This window comes from Heliangelus exortis, chromosome 2, assembly GCF_036169615.1.
Source record: "Heliangelus exortis chromosome 2, bHelExo1.hap1, whole genome shotgun sequence".
Lineage (NCBI taxonomy): Eukaryota > Metazoa > Chordata > Aves > Apodiformes > Trochilidae > Heliangelus > Heliangelus exortis.
In genome coordinates this window covers 9,508,295-9,530,713 of record NC_092423.1, presented here as the reverse complement: position 1 = coordinate 9,530,713, position 22,419 = coordinate 9,508,295, and the positions used below count along the sequence as shown (strand labels likewise).

Below are 22,419 nucleotides of genomic sequence, written 5' to 3'. Positions count from 1 at the left end.
GAAATGTATCACAACTGAAGCACCTCAAAGTCTTCTTTCAAAGAAAAAGAAGAAGCCCATGCATTTTTAGTGTATGAAAGTTATTTGAATATGTTCTAAGTACACCAGCAAGTCACTAACACTGAGAAGAAATAAATTCTTTAAATCTGTTTTGGGATTCATAGTACAACAGTATCCTTGACTTCAGATTTGTAGAAGCCTGTGAACTTGTGTGGATGGCTCAAGCCTGAGGATGCTTGCTTGTTGTTTATTACCATATTTTTCTCTCAGTAGCTTTTTCAGTTTAATTTATTGCTCATGTATTTTTTTATATACATAGCATGAAATGTATTAAATACAGCAAGTGACTCCAAAGAGGCAAAGCGATAGTGTCAAAAATATCCTGTAAAAGTTGATAACCTTGACATCCCTAATTCCAAGCTATTTTATAGAATCAGAAGGGTTTGGGTTGGAAGGGATCTTAAAGATCATCTGGTTCCAACCCCCTTGCCATGGTCTAGAGGGAGGTGTTGCTGCACAGAGCTCCATGCAGCCTGGCCTGGAACACTGCCAGGGAGGGGGGAATCCACATACATTTAAAATCTGTATCTGCAGTGAGAGCTCACATAAACATAGACATGAGGAAATCATGGTTCTTAAAGATCTGACTATTCACTTGTACCTACATGAGCACTTTGGGATACAACTTCTAAATGTTTGCTGTATCTTATTGTGAAGTGTTGCTACTGCTTCCCTGCCCACCTACCCCCTGCCATTACCTTATGTTTTATAGTCTGCATCACTGGATGAAGGTAATTTCATCAACTGCTTTATTTTTCATTCCTCATGTATCCAGTGGTTCCACAGATACCAGTTATTAAAGTATCAGTGCACTTGCTTGGCTTTTAATGTATTTTTCTTTTACCAGCATAGTCTGTAGGACAACATTCCCTAGTCAGAAATGCTCTTCCACTATGAAAACTAGGATTCATTCATGTGCACATGATCTATGTTTTTTTTTTTTTAACAAGATTCCATTAAAGCAATCCTGCCATTAGAATGGGTCCTCTAACAAATAAGCAAGAGCTCACATAAATTTGAATTAGGAGTGAGAGGCAAATGGTTTACTCAATGTAAACGTGCTCTTAACTTCCAGTAGTGTGAGGCAACATCCCACTTCTCAGCTTGAGTAACCTGCTGGTGCAGCCTTGTTGAGCCCATGCTGATGGCACAAGTGACAGAGCAGGTGACACTCTGGAGCTGCTCATCAGCATCTTCCCTGTGATTTGAAGAGTAAGACCACAGCTCTTGATGAGCCTCACTGCCTTCCCTGCTTGGAGATCAAGAGATGCAGTGTTCTGGTGTGTCAGCAATGTGCAACTCCTTCATGTTTTGATCAGTTAAAGTTTCCTTGGTGCCAGGTAAGACTTTTTATGTGTTTCCTGCACCTTTAGTATTTCATGGAAATGAGCACGTTTTGGACACGCTCTCCATGAAGAACAATCATTCAGGAAAACAGCACGATGGTGATACCTGTATTGTGAATCTGATGGATCTGTTTGAAGCTTGAGGAGAAAATTAACTGGTCCATGATTTCTGTTTTCCCCATAACCATAAATATTCCCTGTCTCTACCAAAATACTTAAAAAAAAAAAAAAAAAAAAAAAAATCTATTTGAGTAACTTTCTCCTCCCTGGCATTATATAACAAAACAAAGCTAAGCCACTTGTAATTTTTTTTTTTTAAAGTAGGTTTCAAAGTATTTTTGTCTTATTTGCCCTGATTTATATTGCTCTAAAAACACATGCACAGAAAATAAAGATACGTTAGGATCATGGGTTTGAAATCTTAGTATTTGGAACATGTACTTGTACACAAAGAACATGGCTGGGTTTTCTGTACTTTCTTGTGGAGTTGGGAACCCAGGGCTGCCTTACCTAAATAGAAAATGCACATTGCTCTTGTCTTCATGAAGCTTTGTTGGGAAAATTGTCTGAGGAGACTGAGAATATTCTGGGCATGCTGCTGGCTGTCTCATCCCAAAGGATCCGTGTCCCGTGGTTTTGGGGGATGTGACCATAATGCAGTTCTGCACCAATGTTCTATGGATGTTGCTGCTGCTGGAGCTCTGTCTGTGGCAGCAGACACCTTGTCACCTGGTTTCACGTTGTTTCACCAGGGTCACTGGTTAAGGTTGCAGTTTACAAAAAAAGCCAAAAATCCCCCCCCCACACAATTGTAACTGTGTGTGAGGCTGGGGGATGGTGAATGGGATCAGTGGTTCCCTCTTGGTCTGATCTGTGCTTAAGGCTTTGTAAACTCTGCAGCCTTGAACAGCTGATGTTTCTTTCACATGGATGTATCCTGGACCAAGAGAAAATATAGCTGAAAGATAATGTTTCTAGCACTACTTTAATCAGAACAATTTTCTGTGCACATGTTTTCTCCCCATCAAACTCTTCTGCTGTATTTAAGTTCATCCTAAATTACATTTTATAATGTTCTCAGTTGTGAATATTTTGCTGTGTTACAAAACTTGCTGCCTTAGCCAGGTTGAATTTTTTTGTGAAAAGCAGTGGTAATAATGTGTGGTTTTTCCTTTGTTTGAAATGTTACACTGGATGTTTTGTAGGAATTTTTTTTACTGTGTTTTCAATAAAGTTGAAGCGTGATTCATAGTGGAGTTTTACTATTTTTTTTTTACTTTATTTATTTTTTTTATTTTAACAATGAAGAATCCTAAATTAATGCTGGTGGGAATAATTGTATTCCTCTCTCTTCATCCTTTCTTCCCCCCAGCTGACCATGCTTTTGAGATTCTCAAATGATTGAGTTTTTAAAATAGGTGAGGTATGGTGTGTGATGGAGTTTCCTGTACGTTCAGAGCCCTGTTTTTAAGACTGGTGGGTGCCCAATTATTTCAAACTTAATTCAGGCAAGTGGGATTTGTTTAAAGAGTGTCTTGATGTTGTATCATCTAAATAATTTCCAATAACTTAATAGTCTGAGAGAAGGGCAATTTTTCTATATTAAAAACCTGACCACTGTGTTTCTAAACTATTTGAAACTGAAACACTTCAGACTTTCTCTTGCTTTTAATGGGAGATTTTAGGCCTTTCAATAATGTTAGGAAATCACTTGGCTGGAAGAGACCAGGAGATGTCTGATCCCTTCAGCTTCAGGGGATGAAACGTGCCTGCCTTATTCCTGGGATTTATCCAGCCTGGCAGGGACTGTCTGCATGTGATTCTGTGCTGTCTCTAGGCAGCATGTTCCAGTGTTCAATAAAAGTCTCCTGAATGTCAAATGGGAATGGCCCTTGTCATGCTTTAAGCTTTGATTTGCTTCTCAAGTGTCCATAGTAAGACAACTCTACTTGCATCAGTTTTTTCCACACCTGAAAGGTTACCTTTATCTTCTGTAAAAGTAGCAACCCCCACTTCCCTCGACTGTTTTATGTAGGTCTCTTGTTACCCTTTTTGCTGCTTGTGGGGACCTTTATGTATTTCTAGAAATGCAGAGCTCAGAACTGGGTGCAGAAGCCTCCAAGCTTCAGCCTTTGCACTACATGGTGTCTTTTTTTGGTGGGCTTGTGGCAACATTCATTGATACTCAACTTGTGTTCTCAAGTGGGTTTCTGAATGTCCTTCCTCAAAGTCTATTGCTACATATATAAGATAGGAGTCATCCTGTACTGGGGTTATCCCTACAGAAGTGTGTATTATGCACACTTTTTTTTTTTCTTTTTTCACTTTTTTTTTTTTTTTTTTTTTTTTCCTGTTACAGAAATGCTCTGTTTCTGTGAATTACACAGAAGGCTGCCAAGGAAAATAACCCATCAGGGCTTGCTCAAAGCAGGGGGCAGAGGGTGACTGGGAATGCACTAAGCAAGCAGTGCCCCCTTTCTGTCTGTGCTGTTTTCCCCTCTAGCAGGCACAAACCCTCCATTTCTTCCCTCAGCTTGCACTTGTGTTGCTCTTCCTAATTTCACAAGGTGATCCTGAAAGTGCTTTCCCGGTCTACTTGAACAGGAACTGTAAAAATAAAGAGAGGAAAACTCTTCTCCTGCCTGAGAGTGATCTGTTGGGTTCCCCTGCTGCTAAGAAGCTGTTTTGAGCTACTCCTGTATTTTGTGCAGTATGACCTGACCCAACCCATGTCCATCAATCAGCAAATAAAGCCTTAATGTTAGGAAGAAACAGAAGTGTAACTGAAATTTAACCTGAAGTTTATGCTAACTGGCAAATCAGTGTGGACATAAAAGAAATAAACATGTTGGATAATTTGTTAAGGTGGTCTAGGACTTAAATATTGCATCCTGCTTTGTTTAACATGCAACACCTAATAACTTTTTTTTTTTCTCAGAACAACTGCAACTGATTAATTAAATTTATTTCTGAAAATACAATGCCTCTGCATTTTTTCTGCGACTTCTTAAAACTTTAGCAGGATGGCAGAAACTGAGTATTTGAAATTCTCTATCAGAGTGTAAAACTACATCAGTCATCTGAACAGCAGCACAAGACTGTGATAAAATAAAGCAATGAAACAAAGCACCAAGGTGAACTTTGTCCACAGGGAAGCCTTTTTAAGTGATCCAATGTCAGCAAATTGCTTACTAATGTGTTGACTTATGGCAACCCTCAAAAGTAAAATGAAAAGGCTGGAATTTACAGCATATCAATGGATCAGTTGATAAGCTTTTACTGGTTTAATATCCTCCTAGTTTTGCTGCTTGGAGCCACTTCAAGTTAGCAACAGAATGTTTACCTTCTCCATGTGATAAAGGAAGTCAAATGACTAAACAAATTCCAGGACCATTATACTGTTTGGTGAGATTTAAATTAAAATTGTTGGGAGAAATCTTGTGGAGGAGGGAGGAAGAAACTGAAGTCAACTACATCATTTCACAATGACTTACCTCACTTCCTAAACAATGGTAAGATTTTTAGCAAAGCTGGAGATAATGTAATGCATTTGAAAAGATTTAATTGCACCAATAAAAGACTATACCACAACTAAACGACAAACAGAAGTGACATTTATAGGTAGGATCAAAGAAATTTGCTACCTAACATGCTGAAGGAACGCCCTGCTTTCTGTGTGTAGTAGTGCTAAAAAGTAGCCTACTTTAGTTTCAGTGACCTTTCTTATCTCCTTTGATCTGGATTATTAAAATTTTTAATGATAGCTGTAGTAAGGACTACTGTAGCATTCTGAAACAAGTAGAGTGTGTCCTTTGTAGCTCTAATATTTCAGACCTTGTTTTTTATTTTCTGATATTTATTTAAGAGTATGAAACTTGATGTTTAACCTTTGTGATCCTTCCAGAGGAGGCAAGGTTATTAAAAATTTGATTATTTTTTCTGTGTTGCTGTTTGACTATGCTAATGTTTAGGGAGTGACATTTTAAAAGCACAGCACAAGTTTGAGAGACATTTATTTTAGAAAAGCTTTTTAGTATCTGGAAATTAATAGCTCCGTGTGAAAAATTTCTTCGGTGTTTTCATTAACCAGCAGTTAAAACTAAGAGCAGGAAAAGTCACCTACAACTCCCACTTGAAAGCCTCTAAGAAAAAAACAGTATTTATCCTTTAATCATAATTGGTACTGACTTTGTTTAAACCTGGCTAATCTATATAAAAGACTTTATTTAAGTGAAAAAGTAGTGTCTGTTTTGTTCCTTCCAAAATCCTGAAGTGCTAAATGTGAGAATGATTTCCTGGTGCACTGTTCTATATATGAAAACTGTGCTAAATGAAGCCTTCCCATGGCTTTTATAATCATGTGATGAAATACAGGCAGTCTATCAGCAGGATGTTTTTCCCTAAAACAGTTTTTTAGGAGAGGGGCTTCAGCAGCTCACCCATTGGAAGCAGCTTGGTGGGCAGCTGCTGTAGCCATCTGAAGTAAGCTGGGAGACAAATGAAACCCATCTGCAGCTCTCAGCATATTTAGAAGCCTTCTTCAACTTCCCTTTAATGGGACCCTGCTTCTATCTAAGCATCCTATCTTGACCCCACAGGTAGTAAAGAACCTTCTTTGGGAAAAGACTGTTTTCCATCTTCCATGCAGGAAAATCTGGGTGTTGCTGTTGTCTGTTCTCATCACACTACTTGAAGGCAATCACAATCTGCTGAAGTGTTCACTTCTTCCAGACTAAAGTGTCTGAGCACTTTCAAGTGCAACATAAGCTTTCCTCAGTTACCTCCATATTAATTTTCTCTGTTACAGCAAAGGACTTCGCACCAATGGCAAAGGTGGCCTAGCAGCCAGCAAGCTGTCCTGGTGTTGAGGCTGAGAGCAGGATTTCTACCCAGTGGTTATCAGCTTCTTTCCAACAGTCTCCATGATCACCTCCAGGGCACCAACCTCACTATCAGACATAAATGAATAATATACCTAGAGAAGGTCTTTGCCTCTGAAGCTCTTCTCTAACAGGACACAACCAAGTAAGCATGAGAAACAATGGCAGGCACTAACAAGCCTTTTCCTGCAAGCACTCTTCTCTTTCACTAAAGTGGTGATTCTGAAAAAAGCAGACAACAGATTTAAGCATTGATTTAAACTTAACACTGGTTTAGTAACTTGGGTGAAGAGTATTTTCCTAGTTGCACCCAGTAGCTGCAGTCCAGTGGCTGCCTTGTGTGGCTCTGTTCGCCCCTGTTACCCAGGCTCTTCCATAATCCAGCCTGGACGATGGCTTCTCTTGCTCCCAGAGGGATGGTTTGTGAGTGCTGAGGATATTTCTGAGCAGTTTTTTACTGAAACACTGAGCTGGGCTCACTGATAATAAACTGGGGGAAGACTGGAAGTTTGCAAAGGAGGACCTGAGCCCTACAGTGCAGCACTACTTTGCAGCAGCTCTGTGCTTAGAGGCAAGCAGGGCCATTGCAAAATTATTGCACCTGATTTGGACTCACTTGTATGGGGCCAGGACCCTACTTTATTACAGTCTGACTTCCATCTGAACAGAGGTTAGAGAAGGGCAAAGCTATGGTATAGAAATTTCCAGCTCAGTGTCCAGTGAGGGAACAATGAGAGTGAAAAGAAGTTACGACTGTTCATGGATTTGTTTTTCTCCTTATGATACCCCCCTCACACAGTGCTGTAGAAAATCAGGGAACTGTGATTTATTGAGAAGGGAAATACAGAACCTCAGAAAAAGCCCCACTGTTGTTGGTCTAGGCAAAAGGCAGGGCTTAAAATTAAAAGCTTAATTTTTTTCCCTTAGTTCTGCATTGTAAAGAGGATGGAAGAAAACATCTGACTGCCTCCAGTGCTGCCTGCTTGGTATGAATAAGAAGAAACAACTGAAATGGTTGTGAGCTGATATTCAGGAGTTTTGGTTTAAGGGAGCTGAACCAGGCTAAAGAAGCAGACCAGTGAAGCAATTGCAACATACCATTTTCTCAAAGAATTGCTTTCTTAATTTGATGTCCTTAGGAGGCACTGTTTTTCTTATGTTTTTTTACTATTTTCTAATATATCCTCTTCAGGAAGCCTGAAAACTGTAAAACACAGTTTTGGTCAAGAAGAGGAAACTCAATTATATGTAATTTTACAAATGATGTGAAAACATGATATTTATATGAAAATATGAATTATTTATAATGCGTATCTATTTTTCGTCATAATTAATTTAATTATTTATATGGAAATATGATACTATTTTATGCCTTTTTTTTAAACTTTAAGTTTTGTAGTACATTCGTTTTGCCTCGTTTCTTATTAAAGTTTTAACATATTTGGAACATTATTTAGAAATAAATATTGTCCACTGACAAAATCTTATCTTCATTTTAAACAAGCATGTTCCTTCTTGTGGTTCTCTGGTCTCATACTGCTCTTTTCTGTACGTGGGAGAAGATTTTTTACCTGCAAATTTTCCAAAAGCTTTAAGGCACACCTGAAAAAATAATCAAAATTACTAAATATGTATTTCATAGCATTGGAACAGATGAAACTGCAGGATAGGTTACAGAATGCAAAAACAGTTTCATTATGAATCCATGAACACTCTACAAGGTGCATGTATTCACATTAATTTCATTAATTAAAATACCCCCAATTACCATACAAATGTATAGCTCAGTTACAAACGATGTTTTTCCTTGTGGTTTTAAGAAAAGACAGTAAAATGGGATAAAGTGCTTCATCATAAAATAGCCTTAAATTGTATTTCTTACCATAAAACTCTGGAATAAAAATTATTTTTCAAGATAATTACATTTAATTTGTTAAGATATTCAGTTAAGTACTTTAATTAAAATACTCATGTGTCATATATTAAAATACTTATATAAAGACATTCTCACTTTATGGAGTACATGTGAACATGAAAGCAGCACCTGTTTTTCAAGGGAAAAAACCAAAACCAAACAAACTAAAAAAAAACCCCACCTGACTTAAAACCACTGTAAAAGCTGAGAAGTAAAACTGCTGACACAAAAAATTCTGACTGCCTTAAAGATCACCAGTTTTTTCCTGTTACTACTGCAGTCTTTCTGGTGTAAATAAGTTAGTCTTCTGTAGAAATTAATACATTTCATCTTAGGCCAATACATGAATTCGGTGCTAACAGCACATTCAGTGGCAGAAAGCAAGAAGTGACAACTGCTGCTGACTGGGGGAAAAGATTATAAAACAAGTACTTAAAAAGAAAGCTGATTAATTTTTGTCCCTTTTCCCCCCAGACGTTACATTTCAAGTGATACACGTCAAATGCTGCATTTCACACGTACAAAAAACCCCAACAAAACAAAAGAGCAAGCATGTTCACAGGCTACAAGAAAACTTCACCTTTTTCTGACCTAAATTCCCACCAAATGCTGATGATCTCCACCCTGACAAAAGATACAGGGCTGGACAAAAAAGGCAGTTGGGTCTTAGAGGAAGGAAAAACTGGGAAAGGAGTGAAAACCAGAACAAGTAGTGTGCACTATTGAGCTGGCAAACACAAAAGGATTAATGGCCAGCAGCCAGCTGAGGAGAAAGCTTTCAGATACAGTGGCTTTTTTCCCTTGAGGGAGGAAAGCTAAGGAAACACTGAGAACAAAAGGAATTCCAGAAGCATTTCCCTTTTTGTGCCAAATCTAAAGTAACCTTTTTAATGAGTCCTGTCTTTTGCTCTCTCCTGTCAAGCTTTAGACTTTGCCAGCAATTGGCAGAGTGGTCTCTTGCCAGATCCATCCCACCTGCCTGTGGACCATTGTACACCTTCAGTTAATGTTGCTGTAAAAGGAAGCAAAAGCTCAGCATCTAAGGTTATTAGGAGACTTTGATTTACATCACAAACTTGGTTGTAAAATGTCACCAAGAAAAATTGAAAGGGACAACAATCAACCCCTCCCGCCTCCTCCTAAAATGTACCTAGGAAAGAAACTTGCATGCAGTTGGGATAATTCCTCTGATTACCATTATCACCTCTCTGAAGCAGCAAAAAATGTTGCTGGTAGAAAATACTGACTGGATGTCCATGAGAAATCTTCACCTCCTCTAAGATCAAATCACAAATGGCAGACAAAGCTCAGTGCCAGTAGTAAAAATAAAAAGATGCTGGTAAGTACAGCAAATAAGAGATCTTAATAATCCTAAAGACCAGAGAAAGCAGCTTGTGGGGACTGAAGGAAAGACTAAGTTGTATCTAATAAGTCAATAACATAAATCAATGTTACCTGTTAAAACAAGACAGAGGGAGGGCCATGCAATAGTTAGAATGCAAGCTGATGACACCTAGAAGGTGGGTTTAGTTTTAAATGGAAAGAAAAGGGTCAATTCTTTCATTCATACCATAATCTTTGCATAAAACAGACATATATAAGCAGCACTTATTTGTTCTGAACAAGCTTTAAAAACCCCATCAGAGAGGCTGTGTATCCAAACTAGTCATGAAGAGAAAAGGAATCCTAACAAACCAAATAATGGGGTTTTTGGGGATCCGCTTGTTCAAGTATCTGATTATTCTAGGACAGGATTTGTTAATTTTTTAGACAAAAGTTTTGCTCCTGAGCTCATCCATCTACAGATGTGTACCATTAATCATTTAGAGTTTGCATAAATCTGTCTTTGATCTTTTTTAAAGAACATTTGTCAGGTCTAGTTGAACTATCTGCCTAAGCTACTTTCTTGTGAGCTCATGACATCCTTCAAATGTAAATCAACTTGATTCTATGTCTTAGAACAACAGGATAGCTTTGAGATTTCAAGCCAAGTAATTTTATGCTTTTGGAACTCTGTGGAAAGTGCTTTCTCTAAATATGTTTTTGTTCAGATGCACCCCACCTAGTTGCTTGTGTACCCTGGTAAAGGTGTCCAGTCAAAGGTAAGGAACTCATGTAAACCTATGCATCAAAAGAAAAGTGACCAAAACCAAGGAAAGCAGTGGGTGCCATCAGTGGTCACAGATGAAGAGTCTGAGAGGCCTCCTGTGTCAGTTCCTGCTCAGCTCAATGCTTACACACAAGCACAGAACCTCTGCACATGGGCTGTGGATTAGAATTCAAACCAAGCAGCAGAGCACACGGGTATTTACAGCATTGCCTGTTCAGGATGTGAAATGCACAGTGTATCCACATAAAATAGTGTTGACTGTCATTTCAATGAGGTAAAAAATGCTTTTATCTGGTGCTCTCGATGGTGAAAAATAATCTGAGCTTTAAGAGAAATATGAAGGATCCTGAAAACTTTTTAGAGTCTAAAATCTAGTTTAGAACGTGTATTTTGCTTATGCAGGAATTGCTGAAATGGGTAGCTGAGTGACAAGGAACGTGTTCCAAGCAGGAATGCTTTCCCTTGACCATTCAGCTCCTGAAGAGCATATATTGGACCACAGTATAGTGGTGTTACTACTACAAAAAAAGACTCAACTTATAAAATACATAATGTAAGATTCAGTAAAAACATATATATAAACTTTTGTTTGACAGTAGTATCTAAGAGTATCAGTGAATGAATAAGGAAATAAGATCCTAGTTTGATAGTTCAATAAACACAAGTGATGATCCTTATGATGAGAAAATCTGGATATACTGGAAGAGACCAAGATAGCAAACCTGTCACAGCATGAAAGTCAGCATCACAACATGAAAAAAATACCCATTCTTGATTTTCTTCCAAGCACTCTGGTCAGAGACTGTTTTAAGGAAGACAATGAGATGGCTTTGTGGAAAGCCTTTTGTATACCCCCTGAGGAAGAAAAAATGCTTATTTAAAACTTTCACAAATGGATGATTAAAGCTGCCAAATAGGAAGAGATTGGCAGCAAACCCTAACTTCTAAATAATATAAACCAGATGGGATATTTCTGAGAGACAGGTTACACAGGTGTTTAGAAGGAAAGCTTTTATGCAGCATAGTTTATGAGGAAAAACTGGCAGCAGGACACAGAAGAAGGGATATATGGCTGAAGCAAAAGGCTCTATACAGGTATTCTCAAAGCAGCACTTTGAATAAATCCAAGCAGTGAGAGCTTACAGCAGTCACAGCTCAAGGCATCCAAGAGTTTTCATCCTTATGCATCAAGTTCACAAGCCCAGCTCATTTACTGACACCCCCATTTATAACCAAGTAAGTTACTTATGCTAAAGTGAACACTAGCAAAGTGATTACTTTAAACCAATATTATTTGATTTTAGGACTCAAGTCCACATTAATGGACTTAATATTAACTTAGTGACAGAGACCTTTGAAATTTTGTTTGATTCCCCACAAATTCAAGAAGAAAAAGCTTCATTATATTAAGTTTTCAGTTTTGTTTCATAGCTGTAAGGTTTAAAGCACACAATTCTTATTAAGAAGAGAAAGCTCAACACAAACATTTTAAAATAATTTGAGACAATATGTGAAAATACTAATAAACCCCAGAAACAATTGCAATTGGAAAATCTTTCAGCACATTTTTTGAGTCATTTGCACAAGCATTCATATGGGACATTTCAGTTAATGCTGTGATGCAAAGAGAAAATACTTCATCTTTTTTATACTCGCAGAGAACATGCTCACACTTGGGCTGCATTTTTCACATTTTCATTATCTTATTGATAATGAAGGTTTATTATGCTTAAGCCTACAAATTGTGGAGCCAGAAGGTTTTTCCAGAAATAGCTAATCAAGAAAAGCAAAAGGATGGAAATAAGATGTTCGTGGCAAGAATACTGTAGGAACCTTTATAAAAGGAAAATAAGAGACTGAAACCAATAGGCAGGAAGCACATTTGGACCTCTGGTCTGTTCAGGTGCTCCCTGGCTTTGTCTTTTTAAGCAATGATGTCTGTTGCTGATATACAACTGTATTATTATAATACTATTTAAAAGTGAATTTTCTCACCAGGCATCAGTCCAAGCCCTAACATCTGTGACTTTTATCTTGTTGCATGTTTGCTTCTAAATTTGAAAAAGGTATTTAACTACAGGTGTTAATTCTTCCCAGGTTTAGCCCCAGGACCATTGTAAAAACAAACCTTTTTAACTTAGTGTAAAGGTGGGTCTATATTAACAAAGGATACATTTAATGCACCACTAGTAAATGTCTTTTTACTGAATAAAGAATAAACCAAACCATTTCAAATAGACTTAGAAAACAATCTTAATACTAAAAGGTTCCCCCAAACAGATAAAATATCAAAATCACTGGTGTTTGCTTGAGAATATAAGGTAGAAAAGGTATAACAGTCGATACACAAAACATATTTTGAAAGTGTAAAAGACATCCTGTCTCTTAATGAAGCAGTTTTTCTTCATCAGGATGCATAAGTCTCTTCATTTTCCCCTTGATTGTCACAGAAATAATATTTTAAAGTACATTTCAGTTATGGAAAGGGACATTCAAACCACTGATGGCAATTCCATTGTTTACTTGATGGCCTAAACTGCTGAATTTTGACAGATTCTAAAAAAATGTTTTATGCTGTTTATTATCAAATGATCTTACTGATCAGAAAGCTTAGCTGTTTTGTTTTAGTTTATTTTTAATAAAACCAAAAAATCATAAATCAGAATATAATAATTTACCCATCATTAACTGTGGAGGTCTGGGATCAAGAGCATACCCCTTTTCTGCCTCTTGTTTTTATGGTGAATGTTCTTAGTCCAGTATCTACTGCTGCTCTGACCCTTTCTTTGTTCATAGGTTTGTAAATGTTCTTGGTATTCCTTGTCCTTGCATTAAAATGATCTTCTAGTAAAAGATCCTGGAGCTGATGACTGTGCATTACATGATCCTGTAGAACAACTGCAGAAACTGTTATGTTCTCTCCTTTGGAGGAGCAGCCCTAAAAGGAAAACAAGAAGCAAAGTTGAACAATTATTTTTATAAAGGATTTTAAAAGACGTAGTAACTTAAAAGAAACTCTGCTCTTCGCCAATACTTTTGACTTCTGAAATGCTTTTGCATGCATGCAGCTCCTGTACTTGAAGCCTAACATACAATTATCATAATATAAAATTTAAGATTGATGTCTCTGACACATCCTAATTTTAACTTACGAAAATTTATATTTGATTTATCATTTATATTAAAGAAAACAGCAGTAAGTTTTAATTACTGAGCCTGTAACTGTTATGTGCAATAAACTCATTATGGACTATAAAAGTTTGGCAAGCCCAAACACATTTTTACATCAATATAATTAAGGACAACCCCAAAGACTAACCTTGTCTTCCAGAACACTGAATATAAGCAAGAATATATTATTTTTATACAGGGAATGAGCTTATCTACCCCTGAATTTCTCACCACCCTTCTGCCTTATTTTAAAAGATGTGAAATTGTACCTTGTAAAAACCCTGGTGCTCCATTGATAATCTTCAGCTCATTTTACAAGAATCACAAGTCTCTGGGAACAGACACAGAATAGCAGAACGTGAATAATATTTCTCAGCAGCAACAGCCTCATGAATAGCAGAAGACAAACCCACGGTTTCATTGATCATGGGAGACAGATCCACATGTATTCCAGGCACAGAAGTTTCCTCTGGATCCATAAAGCACCAACTGTGCCTCACCTGACCCTCGGGGGGATGCCCACAGTGTACCCAGGGTAACTTCAGGATGGATGCTGGGAACCAGAGGTTTCAGTAATCAGCAAGAAACTCTTCAGAGTGGTGACTTCATTCTAGACCAGGAAGCTCATGAAACATAGAGCAAGGATGACCATGGCAAGTCCTCTGGGAGCTGCTCTGCTGGGATGTTCACAGCCTGAAGGGTACAGCAGGAGAACCAGGGACACAGCTCAGTGGCTCAGAGGCGGCTGAAGGGACACAGCCCTGCAGCAGTGGTGGTGGCACATGGCAGCCCTCACTGATAACACTCCTCTGCTTCAGTCTGCAGGTTCCTCCTGCTCCAGCAGCCATCTCTGTGCTCCCTGCTCCCCGAGGTACAGCTGGAGACAGTCTCCCATCTCTGGGGACCGGAGAGGCAGCGTCGTCACTGCCACCTCGGCACAGGGCACAGCGCAGTCCCCTGTGGGATGAGGACGTGGCTCCTGCCAGCACGGGCCAAGCAGCCTGGCCACCTCACAGCACCACTGACCCAGCTCCTGGCCTTGCACACCACTCCTGCCCATGGCACTGTTGCTCTGTTTGACCTTTTTTACCTCACAAACCTCTCCCTGGGCCTGACTGCATCCCCTCGACTCTCTGACTGTTTTTTGCTCTCCATCTTTTTTCTCTTTTTGATGTCCAGTTTTGACTTCAGAGCTGTTTCTGATCTGGCAGGTGGTTAAGATGAGAGGTGGGCCTGGAGATTAATCCTGGTAAAACTTCCTTCAGCCTCAACCTTTTAGCAGAGCTCTCCAGTTTCTCAAAACCTCCCAGTGATGGTGGTTGAGGTCCACAGTCTTCAGCCATTTGCTCCAGCAAGATGCCTCCCTGGTTAGTGATGGACACTGAGACACTGTTTGTGCTGGGCTGGCACAGGCTGGCTGTAGGTCTGTGATCCACTGGGGAGCAGTTCAGTCAGCTCTGGCATGAGAAACACCTTTAAAGTGATTATTTTGGTAGCTGTGACTTGCAACTTTTCCTCAGCATGGCTGGGTGGGAGTCACAGTACCCCATTTGGCTTTTGTAGTTGGCATTTGTGGTGGCTTTAAATGTTAAGTGAAGCTACATGTATTTGCACTTCTATAGAGTCAGCATTATTAAAAAATAGCTGAGAAAACTGGGTTTGCCCAGCCTTGAGAAAAGAAGGTTTAGGGGAGACCTTATTACGATGTTGTGGTACTTAAAGGGGACCTACACAGAAGATGGAGACTCCCTATTTACAAGAAGTCCCATGGACAAGACAAGGGGCAATGGGCACAAGGTGCTCCTGGGGAGCTTGTGATTGAACACCAGAGGAAGATTTTTCACTATGAGGACAGTCAGACGTTGGAATGATCTCCCAGGGTAAGTGGTGGATTCCCTCACTCTGGAAAGTTTCAGCTCAATGGGATGCTGAGACATATTTATAAATATGTAGATGTTTATTAAGCATATCATATAAACATTAATTAGAAGGGTTGAGGTCCCTTCCAACCTGACATTCCATAATTCTATGAAAAAAATAATTTCTATACAAAGAGAACAGATAAATGGTATCCATATGGATCAAACCAAAGAACACCTACTGTCCCATCACTGGCTGTGGCAAAAGGCAGATTGCTGATGGACACTGTAAGACAGGGGTTAGAGTGCAGTGTCAGCTCCTTCAGGGACTTCCAGGTTTCAGAGTGGCTTTCTGACCCAGAAGCACTGCCCTCATTTTAATAACCACTGGTTTGTTTCTTAAAGCTCTGGAGCTGTGCAAAGGTACTTTTAGCCCCTAGTGTGAGTGTAGACATTTTCCTGGTTATTCCTGCTTGGTGGCCCCTTATGTCCCCAAGTGGAGCAAAGGTACAGATGCTTCCTGAAATCCAGGTGTTCCATTTCTTTAATCTTTTGCATTTAAATAGTTGTCAGAGTCCTTCACGGCTGCTACTGATTTGAGAGATTAATTTTCTTGTGGAACTGACATTTTCCAAGGAAAAACAGTGAAGCTGTCCTGAGAATAATCCTTCAAGCTGCATATAAATGGAGTGATTAGGGCACTAGATGCACTTCTCTGTAATTATAAGTAATTACTTTAAAGTCGAATCTGCAAAGGAGAAAACCACTCTGTACTGTAAGGAAGAAGTAAAAGGAAACTGAAGTGGCTATCTCAAATAACTGGTTGTTTCTAAAGACAGGAATAAAAAGATAGAACAGGAATAAAAAGATAGAACAATAGTTTTCCAAGAGAACTTGCAAGTTAGCCTGACACCAAACCTGACTCAGTAGTACCATAAAGGGATAAGTTACAATATAAAACTAAGAAGATTTTTAGTAATGAATTTTAATTAGCAAATAAGGTAGAAAACTTGTTTTCTGCTTCTAAAATGTTAATGAAAGTGTAAATGGTGTAGTATTTACAGAAATCAACCCACTGATATGTATAAAAATCATTAGTATGTATCAGTTTGAATAAAAATATACTGGACAGTATATCTCATAATGTTTTTTTTAATTTTTTTTAGGAATTCTTGACTGAGTTTCTTGGAGTTGCTAATAAGCTTATTTTAAAATAATGTTTGCTGTCTCTTCTGTTTCTGTCATACCTCATTAAGTTGATCCTATACACATGTATGCTTAATTAAGGCTTTTCATTAAAATAAGCCTTTAATCCAGAGGTGCTGGGCCTTAATTGAAACTCAGGGAAAATTAGTGTCGTCTCTTATTTTGGTTTTCACTTTTACTGTACTTCCTACTGCTTCTAAATGAAAATGTCTGTATTAGCCTTAGCTGATATGTGGTCAAGAAGAAATTAAAATTCATAATGCAGTCTTCTGGAGCCTCAATATTTATCATTTCTTACTAAATACCATTTCTTACTAAGATTCTTCACTTCAAATGCAGTGGGTTGCTTTAAACACTCCAAGGACATTGACAGAATGAACATGATGCCTGTTTTGAAGGTGACTTATAAGCGACTAATAATTTATCTATGTGTATAATTTTAAAATTAAATTTAAGTATTGCTGAAATCATTGGTCTCTCTAGAATGGTTTAGTTTTACGGAAATCTTTTTCAGAAGACTTAAGGAAAAATGAAAACTTTGGTCACAGGTTAGCAGCCCTTGTCTGAGGTACTGCAGAGTATAATAAGTTTTAAAACTTTTTTGAAGGAGTGAGACCCAGGTGCAACAGCTTCTGATCTTCTAAAATAAAATGCAGAAGATGAAGAGCCAGTCCATTTTTTTTCATGGTGCTGCCAATCAGCAGGGGCAGGTGGCCTTCTGCTGTCAGTGGCAGGAGAGTAACTTATCAGGAAGAGCTGATAAATTGTGTGGGCAGAACAAATCTGATACAGAAACAGCAATGCTAGGACAACCACTTTAAATAAACTTTCTAGTGTAGCCATTGCTATGAGCTTCAGTGAAACTGCCTTCATACCATGGTACTATCTGTAATACGTTTTTATTCTTTGCCATGTTAAAGGAGTGTAATAAAAATATTAATATATTTGAAAGGAATATTGTGGTATATGGTTATATATCAATATAAAATGTATATTGACAAGATAAGTAAAGACTGTGTGGTAAACAGCAAGAATGATGAGTGCTGTACCTTTTGTAAGCAAGACCTTTTGAAATCTTATCTATGGAAGGTTGTGATGTAGCATTGTTACAGTGATGTTGGGTTGTGTCATTGCCTTCAAATAAGTCTTTAGGGTTTGGGCACTTGATAGGATAATGACCTTCACATGTGAAAAGATACAGATTTTTTTTTTCACTGGAAATAAGGACTGCTGCTGAAAGTGTACAACCCAGTTTTTCTAAGAATCAAGTGCACTGCTTCATAAATGAGATCTAAGACTGAATGCATTAGCAAGGAATTCCAGCTTGAAATAGTTCTGCTGGCTGAGGCAGGCAGGTTTTGGCAAATCTGCACACGTGAGCCTTGCCTTTGACTCAGCATGGAACACTGTGTCACAGAGCTTTGTAGTTGCCCAGTTAAAGGTTTTTTTAAGATAACTGAGTCAGACATTCTTAATTATAAAAATACAGTGTCTGCTTTTTCTTTTCAGATGTTTGAAAATGTATATTAAATGCATATATTTGTTTATACATTTGTGTGCACAGGCATACTGTGTATTTTTCATTGTGCTATTTGTTTTCCCTTTTCATTTTATGTCAGTTCTGTCTTTTTCTGTCAGTTTTCTGTCTGCTAACTTACAAACATGTGCTTCCAACTCAGTAGGAATGTTGCATAGTTTTAGTTTGTGAGGGCAGCAGAGATGTTATTACATCCCATTTAAAGCCCTTTCAAGTCACTGAAAAGGCTGTCACTGGTTTATAGTTAATTCAAAATCTGTTCTCTTAAGTAAATATATTATTTCCTTCTCAGGGAGGAAAAGCATAATTTAAGGGGGAATTTATATAGGTACATTTTGGGAAAAAATTAGATTCCAAGCCAAATGTGATTTCATGCATGACCATTAAATCTTATTGAGCATTGTCACAGTGATATTTTTTTTACTCCAATATTGCACAAATTACTAAGGATTTCGAGATCTAAAGAGCTTTTATATTTGTAAAAAAATTCAGATATTTATAAGAATGTGTTAGAAATTACTTAGCTAATGTTCTTGCAAAAAAAAATCAAACCTCAACCATCTGGTTTGCAATATTTCTGATGTCTGTGTATTAACTGTGTATGGTGCTAAGTTGTGGAATGCTCCTGAGGAATGAATGTTTTGGATGTATCTGTGAAATGCTTTGTATCTTCTAATCTGTGATTTCCAGTTAGGTGAATATTTGCTTAATGTAGACATTTTCCACTTTGTGGAAAATCCATTTAGTTATGTACAGGGTGCACAAACCTCAGATTCACACCACTATCTGTGTTTAATGCACTGATATTGCTTCTTCCTCTTGGTTTGTCTCCGGAGAGGTTCTCATTCCTTGAGGATGAAGTAAAGCTCTGGTTCCATCACTGCGGTCTTCAAAATTAGCACTGAAAACACAGGATTCTTTTCCTGGGTTGATGAAAGTAATTTCTTGTTTGCTGTGTCAAACAAAGCATGCTATTTGTCACATTGTGGTTTGTGTATCTTTTAAGAAGCTTTCAACTTTGATCTGAGTCAGGGTACACTCAGTAGCAGAGATGACAGAAGTAGCAAACCAGTGATGAGCATTGTCACTCATACAAACTCTTTAAGTCAACAAATACTGAGACTTAGATGTAGAAAACCATATTGCTTTTGAAGGGGCTTGTGGATTCTTGTGAGAAAACACAGTCCTTTGCTTTTCTTCTTTCAGACAAAGGTGTGGAACAATTTATTAGTTAAGGATTCAGTTCGGTGTCTGCAATCAAAAGGTGCCTCTTCTAGTCCAGATTCTGGCCCTTGCTTATATTTTCTAGGTAAACAGCTGCGTTTAAAAGACATTGTAGAGGTGGGCTCAGTAGCACATAAAAGCTGCTTTCTTCAAACTGTCATCACAGAGGTTTTCAGAGACTGCTTTTAATACCCCAGCACTGGCGTTTCTGGCTCTTTCTCTCTTTATGTTAAATGCTATTTGAAACAGGGGTCTTTTTTAAAATGCAACTTTCACCTGCTTTTTACCTGTCTGTGGGGAAATTAAGCTTTTATGTAACAAGACAAATGGTAAGAAGACTGTTCCACAAAATTACTGTTTTAGGACAATGTAAAAACCCCGATCATAATAGACAAGCAGTTGTTCTGAATGTGATTGTTCTACAGGTTAAAACTTTAAAGTTTTAACTTTAAAGACGTGCAATTTGATAATCCAGTCTGACCTTATAAGACTGTGCAAAGAATTTTATGCAGTTAGCAACGTTTAGAACTTAAAATCTTTGTTTCAATTATATCTCTCAAAACCCAATTCAGTTTTCATCTGAAAATTTTATAGCTTGAGGGAGGTTTTTGTTCAAGCAGTTAATTATTGTGACTGTTACTCGAGTATATCTCATTTCAATTTTTCTGGCATCAGCTTCTAGCCATTTGCTCTTTTAGTGCCTCTTTCAGCTATTATAAAGAGCACTTTATTAACAGGTATTCTTGAAAAGATATATTAACAATGTCATCAAGTCATCCCTCCGTTTTTGTTGCTAATCTGAATAGATTTTTCTTGTCACACCACTCTTGAGACCTAGGCCTAGAATATTCTCTTTTTGCATTCTTGTGAATTCTAGAAAATTTCAACTTAAATAAATTATCTAAACTAAATATTATTCTGTTCTTTGTTTCATCAGACACCCAAAGCAGAAATATTTCTTGGTTTTGCTTATTACTATACGTTTCCTGATAGAACAAAAATGTATGCAGCAAAATACAGTCTTCACAAGAAAGAGTATTTTTTCCATAATCTTGTTTTTTTCCTCTTGGTATATTCCGATGAAAATGTCCCACTTCTCACATGCTGTTCAGGTCTCTCATCTTTGCCATATATACCCAGGAGATAAGGTAAGCAACTGCAGCACCAGAGGTGAAAAGACAACTCTAAAGAGGAATATTTCAATATAATAAATCTTGCAAAGACTGATATAAGGAACTTAAAGAAAACTATGAATAGGGCTGGTTGTCTGGCATCAAGATAATAGAAGTATAATTTATCACTTGTGAAATATGGTGCTGATGAAAAAATCAATAATTCACTTCTGTATACTCTGTAGGAAAGACAGATTGTGATATGGAAGTGGGAGGTTGATTCTCTAAATCCCGTAAGTGTTTTTCAGGTGCACAGGACCATGAGTGGCTCTTTGGGCTAAATACTGCCTTGCATAGGGTAAGCATGGAAAGAGAAAGGAAAGACTATCTTTTTTCCAGCGGAATTTTAGTGAGAGGGTGAGTTGAGGCAGGTGACATTCAATCTAAGGCCAAAATATGATACGTAACACCATATAAAATAGAGTAAACAATTCATAGAACTGAGGCCACATCTATTATTTGTGATGAGATTTTGGTGTGTATTTTAAATAACAGGTTTGTATTATTATTTCAAAGCCACCTCACTGTAATAGAAGAATAATTAATCTCAAAGAAATTAGAGGAAAATATGAAGAATGTTTAGAGGTATAGTGATAAATGTGCTGGAAGTGCATGAGGAGTCACTGGGGCACAAAGGGAACAGACTGAAAGGATAAAGATCTCATGTAGAAAAGTATTTTGGTTGCTTAGAACCTCAGCAGAGCAGATGATAAGAAACTACCTGCCCTAGTGCTTGCTATTTACAAAGTGTTGCCACAAGTAGTGATGTATTTAGAGGGTTTGCAACAACCCATGGAATTAAGTGACAGTGAAAGTCAGAACGTGTGGCATTCATCCAAGAAAGGTGAAGGAGCTAAAAAATTGCTGTCTGAATCCTATTAAAACTTAAATAATTAATCAGTAAAATGTGATACAATAGAGGAAAACTGAAGGTAGCTAGCTTCATACAAGACTGTTTTGGGGGAAATGGTTCTGAAAATGATTCCAGGAATTAGAATGGTGAACCTTTCTTTGGTGTCAGGAAACTTAATTGATAAAATCGTTGAACATAAAAAGACTATAAAAAACCTGGATGGAGTACAATTCTAAGGAGAAATAGTTGAGACAGTTGCAGCAGTACATCTTTCTGCTCCAGCCTTGTAGTATATTTCATAGATTAACGATTTAATGGAGAAGGTTGGCAATACAAGTACATATATAGTTTTATCAAAAAGACATTGAGTTCCAGAAAAAAAAAAAAAAAAGATGAGGGTTTTAGACCGTAGCCAGTAACACAGCTAATCATAAAAAAGAACTTGATAAAAAAGGTGACACAGATAAAGCCAACATGGGGAAAAACTAGATGGGTGATAGAAAGAAAAAAGGTTTAATCAGAAAAATAAATCAATCAGTGAATGTCCAAGGATCCTTGTGGATATGTTTGAATTGCCATAGAGACAAAGCACATGCCATGTCTTTTTTTTTGATGCAGCACAAATTTTATTACCTGAGGTGCTGCCCAAGCAGCACTCTGTGCCAAACCATGGAGGTACAGCAGCCTGGGACAGCACAGTTACAGAGCTTTTTGTGCTGCACCCTGCTGTGAATCTGTGTTTGGAGGAAAGGCTAGAATTGGTGGCTAACAACATCCCAATTTTCTGATGAAACGAAATAAAGCATTTTATCACTACGTTTCTAACATAAAAAAAACCAACCTCAAACACAAGAAGGGGCAAGGGGGAAAATAGAAATGATTAGAGGCATGTGGAGAGCTTCTTTTGCAAGTAAATTAACAAGAATGGTCCAGATTTGCAGCTGATGAAAATTGGCACAGTTCCACTAGAATCGGTGGCACTGTGCCAATTTACACCAGCAGAGAATCTGCCCCAATGCTTTTTTAATATGAAAACCCAGGGCAATTACAGCAGAGACCTACAGTAAAAGACCAATGTAATTATAA

At 37.8% G+C, this 22,419-nt stretch overlaps 1 protein-coding gene across 1 annotated transcript; it reads right to left on the bottom strand.

The window, feature by feature from the left end:
• Nucleotides 1-6,457: 6,457 nt before the first annotated feature.
• On the bottom strand, nucleotides 6,458-13,775 carry RNF32 (ring finger protein 32). The gene is given in 7 exon segments (XM_071738705.1): nucleotides 6,458-6,508; nucleotides 7,385-7,490; nucleotides 7,761-7,888; nucleotides 8,298-8,347; nucleotides 12,990-13,060; nucleotides 13,062-13,249; nucleotides 13,752-13,775. Coding segments are annotated over 7 exon segments (618 nt in total).
• Between the last annotated feature and the right edge of the window lie 8,644 nt (nucleotides 13,776-22,419).